This window comes from Micropterus salmoides, unplaced genomic scaffold, assembly GCF_014851395.1.
Source record: "Micropterus salmoides isolate LMB-PRFRI ecotype aquatic unplaced genomic scaffold, ASM1485139v1 Ms_hic_scaffold_8, whole genome shotgun sequence".
Taxonomy (NCBI): Eukaryota; Metazoa; Chordata; class Actinopteri; order Centrarchiformes; family Centrarchidae; genus Micropterus; species Micropterus salmoides.
Genome location: NW_024044570.1, coordinates 18,599,439 through 18,608,244, shown reverse-complemented (window position 1 = coordinate 18,608,244; position 8,806 = coordinate 18,599,439). Strand labels below are relative to the sequence as shown.

Below are 8,806 nucleotides of genomic sequence, written 5' to 3'. Positions count from 1 at the left end.
CTTCAATGGCTGTGCAAAGTTGCAGTCAAGTCGAGACCCCGATGAGGTCGACAAGCATGCAGATGAGCTTTCCTGAGATGCTTCTTGATAGTTTGTGCAGAAATTCTTTGATCATGCAAATTGATTGTTGCAGCAGCTGTCCAGGTGGCTGGTTCAGTCAATCTTGGCGGTGAAGTTGCTGGATGTGGAGGTCCTGGGCTGGTGTGGTTACACGTGGTCTGCGGTTGTGAGACCAGTTGGATCTTGATATGCCACACCTGTGAGGTGGATGGATTATCTCGGCAAAGGAGAAGTGCTTACTAACAGATTTTGACAGATTTGTGAACAATATTTGAGAGAAATAGGCCTTTTGTGTACATAGAAAAAGTCTTAGTCTTTAAATTCAGCTCATGATGAATGGGGGAAAAACTTTGTTCAGAGTATTATGTAATGTTTCAAAAGAGTGACAATCAAAATAGTGATTAAAGTAGTCTTTATTACATAAATTATTAATAGTAATGGTCTTTAATAGATAAATTAGGCTAGCCAGTTTGCCACTGATGAACAGTAACATTTTAAAGTATTGTACAATTGATAATGAAATCACTGGTTAGCAAAAGTAAGTGTTAATGTTTCTACAGTGTTGAGCTAAGAATTGAAGGCTGGTAACGCAAACAGAACACAAAGTCATTCACGCACTCATCATCATCACCAACCACAGACAAAAAAATAAATAAAAATCAGCAACACAGTGATTACTAATCACCTCAGTGAGTTTTCAAACTAGTATTTACAATAATAGGTACTGGTACATGTCTAATGTCGAAGAGTGAAGTTTTGCAGTTCATTTTCATCGTTCTCTTCAGGTTCGTTGCTCCTTGGAAATGCAACTTTAGCAGCACACACTGCCTTTCTGGTGAAAGGACGACATGGACCAGCCGGAGTCTGTTGCAGTGGTGGTTTGCTGCTTGAAATGTTGCCCATACTTTGAGCAGGAGCACCTTCTTGTTTCTTGGCTGTTGATGCATGATTCCTCCTGTACAGTTTACAGGATGCCATTAGAGGCTTTCCTATGTCCATCTGTTGGCTTTCTGTCTGGCGCAGCTTACTGTCCATGTGAGTATAGTGTAGATCCACCTTGATGACCAGCGATTCCTAAAAAATGATTAAAAAAATATTGTCACATTTATTGTACATACTTTCTTGTAAAGACTAGAATGGTTTTGTTTTTAAGTAACACTTAAGAAGAATCAGGACACATATCATTGTACTTACTTAGGCTAAATAATGCTGAACTAATGCTTATTTATTGCAAAAAAACGTATCATACGTATCTATCCTTTTCAGACATTATTAATGTTGAACTAGGTGTGAAGTAATTACATAAATCCACAGTGACTTCACTATTATTTCATGGTGAGCGACAGGAATTCAGGATATATTTTTCACACATGTATGCATTAAATCATCATGAGTTATGCATTAGTTATGCATTACTTAAGTTTTTTTATTTGAATTATACACCGCATACCGTAAGCTTTTGAAGAGCACAAAGTCGCAGAGTACAGTCTGGGTTATCAGTTTTATTAAATAGTAGAGAGTCCATCTCCTCTGACCTGCCGGGGCCGGAAAATATGTCTTCCATTGGCTAAGGATACACAGAATAAAAAGATTTGTCAGCATCATCATGATTTTTAACCAACTATATGAAAACAAGTATAAGTTGACTCTCAAAAAACATTCCCTGCATTCACACTGGCCTAGAACTGACTCACTGCTAGAACACTGATAATCAGCCACTAGATGTCAGTATGGTCCTAGATTCAGTAGTGGAAACGTGCACAAAAGAGAAGTGCAGCAAAGAGCACATTTCTATTACAACTTCCTGCTTGTCTTTGTGGTTACAGCAAGCTGGAAGTCTATATATGGACAGAACTTCCTCAGACGTGAAACATGGGGGTGAATGGTCATCAGTGAGAAATTCCTGCTGGCTAATGGAAACTGTCAGTTTTCTAGGGTGAGTAACGTGGAATTTATGATGTAGATACAACTTGCAGTTTTTAAACGCAATGTTGACTTTGGTGACTCTTACAAAAAAAGTCAGACTTGAGTGACATAGTCAAAAAACTGAAGGCAGTTATGTACTATTGGAAAGGTGATATTTCTGTATGCTGTCCATTTTGCTTTTACCTATAGTGTGTTTTGTGTGTGTCTTTATCAAAAATGAAAATGCTTTTGTACAAGAATGCCACTGTATACATCTATTGTGGGTCCTATATGGATGACAATAAAACTTGACAGGATTTCAGATAGTTTTAAGTAAAAATAAATATTTACAGGCATGCTACTCAGAGTGACGGTGCAGTCCTGGGTTCGGGGGCCTGGTGTCTTTACAGTGGCAAACACCACCAAGACATTAGAGAACAAAGCTGAGAAGCTGACTTCCACTTCTACTCGGCATAGGAACACCAGCCGCTTCCTCGTGGTAGCTCTGAAAGGAAATATGAAAGGGGTGTTTAAAGATGAGTTAAAGCAGCTGGTTTTGCCAAATTAGGGACTTTCAGCCTCTCTGTTAACTTAGGCTGCAGACTTGAATTAAAAATAAAAACATATTTAAATGTGAAGAACACAACAAGATTATATTTTAAAGGAGGTTACGTACATTTGAGGAAGTTAAGAGGTGTCAAAATACAACTTACTTTCATCAGGCATGTAAATACACTTTATTAAATGAACCACTTTCCTGTTTTGATTTATCAAAACCAATGAGTAGCTTTTTGAATGGTGCTCAAAATATCACATTAAACCACAGTGTCTGCACTTTGTCACGCGTTAGAGTGTAGGAGGTGTGAGAAAGACTAAGCAGGACAATTACTATCTGTCACTAATGGTAACAACAGATTAAGAAATGGAATTGTGGGTTACTTGACAAAACTACACTACATTTGGACTGTGGATATATTTACATATCCTGTCTTCAATGTGATTTGATCTGTAGCTCATAGGAAAAAAAACATAGTAAAAACACGTAGGTTTAGGGGATTTCCCCTTAACTCACCATTTGCTTGTCTCCAGCAGGCATCTCTCAGGTGTAGTTCCCTTGTGTGGCCGGTGGTCCGAACTGGATCTGCAAGGGATCGAGGTTCTTTCAGGGTGTGTTTGATCTCCACCACCTGCTTGCCTGTGACTAAAGGATCTCTGCCCAGATCTGGTGTAAACGGAGGGAGAACATGTGCGTAAATACGATGCCAGTAAGATCTAAAGTCAAGAGCAACTTCACATGCAAATGCAATTTAGAGAAAAATCAACACATCATTAACTACTAAAAACACTTTATAAAATCTTTACCAACTACAACAGCCTGTTGCACACACACACTCTTCACTCTGATCAAGGGGACTGTCTGAGTTTTGCAATAGCAGGAAGAGAACAAGTTCATCACATTCACATTGAATGTGAACATTCACAGCTTTGAGGAATTTAGGGAAATTTTACAAATTAGATGGTTAATATTCATAGTAATTGGACTGGACTAAATTAAATTAAACCTCTCTTACAAGATTCAGTACATGCAAACATGAATCAAGGTTAACAGGGTGGAATGGCTGACCACTAGTGAAACCATGTTCAAATAATATATTATAGATTTATGCTTGGCTTTTGAGAAGATTTGGCATCAGGAAGATTTGGGCCATGCTGTCTTCAATCTCTAAATAATTCCCAGACAAGATGAGCAGCAGCCCATTTTGTGGCTCTGGGACTTTAATTTAAAAGTACAAAGAGTTGAAAGATTAAAAAAAATAAATGAATAACCAGTGGTTAATTTGTTCATCACACATAAACACACAGAGTTCTGTCAGCAGGACTTCCTGTCCTGCTAGCACTGATTTTGTGAGTGAATTCATGAGAGCAGTGGCGGGGGTGCCCAAACAGCAGAGCAGCTGTCTTGCACTCTGCGGCTCTCATGTTTCTTGCTGTTCTCTAGCCAACAGTGTTCATTTCCAGAGAATGAGGTCACATGCTAATGGTACCTCGAAAAATTAGCCATCAAACAGACAAACACGTTTTCAAGACGGGACAACTTGATAACTCCCCACTTCGGCTACGTCACAGCTATGCTTACAAGTCATGAGTAAACAACACTAAAAAGATTTGCCAACGATTATAAAACACTAAAGGACAACCTGTTCCCCTTCAGATCTGTTTACCCTCAACCTGGAAGAAATTAATGGACATAACTAAAAATAAAAGCGGAAAAGGTTTCGTAGTCTTTTATAAAGGACTCGCTTGTAAAAGAGACTGTTTAAATAAAGGTTTATATATATCTTTGGGCTTGGAGTTGATATGGTTTAAACTTTAATCTCAAACACTAATGATTTTAGTATCAGCCATAAATTTGTTCACTTGAAAGGACCACTTTTTCTTTTTAGCACTTTTACCACTAAAAAAAACAGCATGGTGGGGGAAAAACAACACCTATCTTTTATACAGCATCATTTTAGATTAGTTCTTAGGCTGATATATTTTGGATTTATCGTCATGTTCTCAAAAACTAAAACCGCAACGGTGTTTGAAATACGTACCCTCAGACACCTTCTCTAACACATGTGTGACTTTCTCGAACTGTAGGATGTGCTCATTCAAGTACTTAGTGAAGATTCCAGTACTTTTCCCTCCGTCCTGGACCTCAAAAGCCTCAGCATCTTCACATCTGCATGGTTAAATGAGGAAATGTTCAAAAAGAGTTAGCAAAAGATTTAGTTCTGCTATATTATATATATATAAAAATTAAAAGTACATACGTGGCATAACCGTAAACTGTGTTCCCACTGGGTCCCAATGGCATGATGTATGAAGGTATGCAATCCTGGTTGTACCTGTAAGTAAAATACAGTTTTTAACAAGAATGAAGCACTCAAAATAAATCCTGATAACTTGGGTATTCTCACAAAATAAATAGTATATGTACATGTATGGTATAGTAATAGTTTAATTTTGTCTAATAAAATATGTATAATCATCAATTTGCAAATAAATGTGAAAATCCATGGGTCATGGTCATCTCTTAGTGAAAATAGAAATTAATTACTACACCCACCATTTTCTACAGGTGTCCAGTAGGATTACACTCAGCGCAGTGCGTCTTTGCTGCATGCTGAGAACGATCCTCTGCACACAGACACAGTTTTCAGGTCGGTACGGTTGTGGAGCATCAACAGCTACCAAGTAATTCCTTCCAGCACGCTCATACCCATGACCCGCATAGTAGAAAAGGCCTGGCAAGAGTTATACAATACACATCCTGTTACAGCTGCAAGACCATAAGAATTGTAAACATTTTGAATTGCACATAGTGTAATAATCATATTCTGCTTTCAAGCAGAGAATAGTGATAAAAGCATCATTCTGACACAGCATGACAGTTCTCTTACCATTGTTTATATTTTATCAACATAATTTCATATTATACAGCTCTGTGTATACTGTCTGCTATCTGTCTGTATTTATGATTTTGCTCCCCTGGACAATATGACTAGTTTGCTCTAGTTATTAATCACTGAATGTATACTACAATGCACACTACATTTTTTGGTTTAACACTGTGTAACTGATCACACAGAGAGACAGAACAATATTTGCCTTATTGTCCATTACCCTCTACAAATACAATATACAGGCATTAAGCCATATAAGCTCCATGTACGTGACTTCATGACACATGGCAAGTGGACAACAACAGATAGGTGCAACAGAACACAACAAAGGATGTTACAATGTCATATTTCAAATCCAACAAAAAAAAATCTTTGAATGACTATGTCAGCATTTCCCCGAGGACAAATTATACTACTCACCATAAACTCCTCTGTCAAGGAGCTGAATGAACTTGTCAATAGCGGCCAGCATCTCCTCCCTTGTTAAATCCAGCAGAGAAACCACTCTGAAGCCAAGTTGCTGCAGGAGGTTGGCCAGCTCATGTACATCCATAATGGGGGCCATCAAGCCAGGGTGGTTGGAGTAATTCAGGTTGCCAATAAGTAGGGCAACTTTATCAGTGGCTAAAACAAAGATCAAGTAGAATTACGGTGAAAACCACAAGGAAATTTGAATGCATACTGTGATAGATTTCCTCTCTAGCTCGCTTAAAATAGAGTGGGTTGACTTTCTTTCCATAAAATTGTACCTGTGGTTGCTGCAGAAGGGGGCTGATCAGTTTGCACTAGAGAATATTAAAAAAGAAGCACAAAATCAGTTAATAAGTCCAGAAGGCACATTAAATTTTTACTATTAAACATTTTTTTGTTAAATGCACTGTACAAACCACAACATAAGTTAGAAACGGGCAAAAAACTGCAAGGACTAGTTTCACTTTCCTGTTGTGTGGCTAAGGCTCGGATCAAGTACTATTTGGAGTCTAACAACTTCCTTTTCAGTCTGTAGAAATGGGAAAGTACCTCCAGCATAATGGAAACAACTTAATGCCTAAGTGCTAAATCAGTGGAATCAAAGGAGTGTAAAGAAAATGTTTTTCTTCACAGCACTTTCATTTGAAATGAAGGAAACGTCTGAGAAAAATACAATGATAGTAGAAAAAAGTAGTTTCAGTTATGATTTACCAATGTCAACATCGACTGGTTCAGTCCATGTCTCTTCTAGTACGTTTGATATGGAGCACAGGTATGAACCTCCGTGTTCGGCTGTTGCATGGTCAATCTGCAAATACCACAATAGATTATATTCCTACCCTGTATTTATAGCTATTCTCCCACATGTTAAGATAACTCAACCAAAAATCAAAACATTGGCAAAATATTAACTAGATTTTCTAACTGAGTTACATGATTGGTGAAGGAGTCTGTGAAGCACAGTGTAAACAATCACTATCAGCAGTGAGGTAAGTAAATACATGCCTGTCATGCTTCCCTACCTGCAGTGTGCCACTAGTCTGGTCCAGTAGCGGCTGTCCATTTCTGTACCACTGATAGTGTGGCGTGGGGATTCCAAAGGCAGCGCAGTGGAGAGTAAGTTTTGTACCTTGTCGGACTGTTTGGGGTTTAGGGTTAATAGCAATGTGTGGCTCACCCTGCCAGTGTACTGGCAAACCTGATCATGTTTGAAAAGAGAGACAGAGATTCAAACTCACAATAATAAAGTAGCAATATGTATAAAACTGACAGGCAGAGGCAAGTAAAGCACAACACTGCTACATTATAAATCATGTCAAGTCAACATGAGAATGGCACAAAGCATACCTGATTTATCAATGTCCAACACCTTCACTTTCACCCACTCGCTGAACACGCAGTTACAAAAGTGGTCATTCACTCGACAGACATAGAGCTGACTTTTTTTAGCTGTGAATGTCAAGTCTGCTCCAGTGCCACCACACACCTTGAAAACACAACAAAATAAGTTAAACTAGGTAAAGAAACATTCATGCAAAACTTTTAATGTGTAATTCAAAGTAGCTAGTTAATCCTTTATTTAAACAGCTGGTTTCATTGAAGATCAAGATCTCAGATCAAGAATCTTGTGCACCAGAATAAACAATATAGTATAAGCATAAAATACACAACAACACACAATTCTCATACACAGTAGACATTCTGTCCACATTAAAGTGTCAGTCAAAATGCAAAAGTATCATGTTTTAAACCGTTCAAAAAACATTTAGATATTTTAATGCACAAAAGTAAAATCCACATAGGCCTACCTCCTTTTCATCATCACTGAACCACTGGTAGTGGAGGATGCCTGTGCCCTCAGCGCGGACACTCAGTGTCACCTTATGGTTCACAGGTACACACACAGAGACAGGATGGCACACTATGACAATTTCTGAAACAAATCAAGTGAGATTAACAGTCATCTGAAATCATATTCCCCTTTTTTTCCACAGAACGCTGAAGCTGTGGTGTGATGTAGAGATATGACCTACCTCTGATCATTATTCGACAGGGTTTGGGGCCAGATCCAGTCATCAGTGCATTTTTTTCTTCTTATAACAGACTGTAAGAAGTTCAGTCAAAGTTTATTTTTTGATAACTCCCTATAACGTTAGTTGTCCACCGGCCCATATAAACTAAAACTACGACATCAATAACATCTGTAAATATGATGCCTCGCCTCAGCCGCTAACTTCTCATTTCTTGTGAAGTAACGTTAGGTCTAAGCTTTAAATCTTCACAGCAGTGAACAATACAGTACACTCAGTTAGAAATGTCGTCATTTAGACATGAAAAAAAGTAAACACACATGTTTTATTGCATACCTGCCGTCAGCCTTGTACCAGTTGAGCAGTTGTCGGACCTGAGACTCAATATGTTTTCCTCCAGCCAATCTTCATAATTTAAGTAAATGGGTGCAACGCTTCCCTTTCCCGGAACGAGACGACGTACACGCACTCATTACCGGTAAGTCTATAATATGGGTACATATCATTCAACATAAAGATTCTCTCGCCTACGGTACACTGAAAACATAGAGATATTTATTTTGATTTTAACATAACAATATATCTCAACTTGAAAAGCAGCCAAACAGATAGACTCTGCGCCGGTTAAGTTGATAGGAACCGTGCCATTAAAGCCCCTATTTGTGACATTACGGTAATGAGCAATCTGGCTCTATTTCATGTGGTGTACTATCATAGGCTGAGTTGAATTTAGGGATTTACAAATGTGACTTTAAAACGGGACAAACGCACACTGAGACTTTCACTGAGATAAAGAAATCAAAGACAATTCTAGATTTAGTCTGGTTTGTGTTAAACACAGCATAGTGTGTTTAATATCTGAAAATGTATAGTCTTCAAATCCGTTTAAAG

At 38.2% G+C, this 8,806-nt stretch overlaps 1 protein-coding gene across 1 annotated transcript; it reads right to left on the bottom strand.

Moving 5' to 3' along the window:
* Window positions 1-455: 455 nt before the first annotated feature.
* Window positions 456-8,381, bottom strand: malt3 (MALT paracaspase 3). Its single transcript, XM_038706481.1, has 15 exons — window positions 8,252-8,381; window positions 7,919-7,989; window positions 7,694-7,818; window positions 7,233-7,371; window positions 6,908-7,083; window positions 6,597-6,693; window positions 6,164-6,199; window positions 5,835-6,038; window positions 5,078-5,255; window positions 4,782-4,856; window positions 4,563-4,690; window positions 3,034-3,187; window positions 2,317-2,470; window positions 1,511-1,627; window positions 456-1,134 (listed from the first exon to the last, which is right to left on the bottom strand). Exons 2-15 carry the CDS (start codon window positions 7,959-7,961, stop codon window positions 796-798), a joined length of 1,965 nt encoding a protein of 654 aa, XP_038562409.1. The 5' UTR covers window positions 7,962-7,989; window positions 8,252-8,381; the 3' UTR covers window positions 456-795.
* Between the last annotated feature and the right edge of the window lie 425 nt (window positions 8,382-8,806).

Coding starts and splice junctions, on each gene's coding strand:
- malt3 (XM_038706481.1), bottom strand. CDS start 7,961: ATGACTGGATCTGGCCCCAAACCCTGTCGAATAATGATCAGAG. Junction 6,039..6,163: donor CCCTTCTGCAGCAACCACAG/GTACAATTTTAT, acceptor TCTTTGTTTTAG/CCACTGATAAAGTTGCCCTA. Junction 4,857..5,077: donor CTGGACACCTGTAGAAAATG/GTGGGTGTAGTA, acceptor TTTTACTTACAG/GTACAACCAGGATTGCATAC.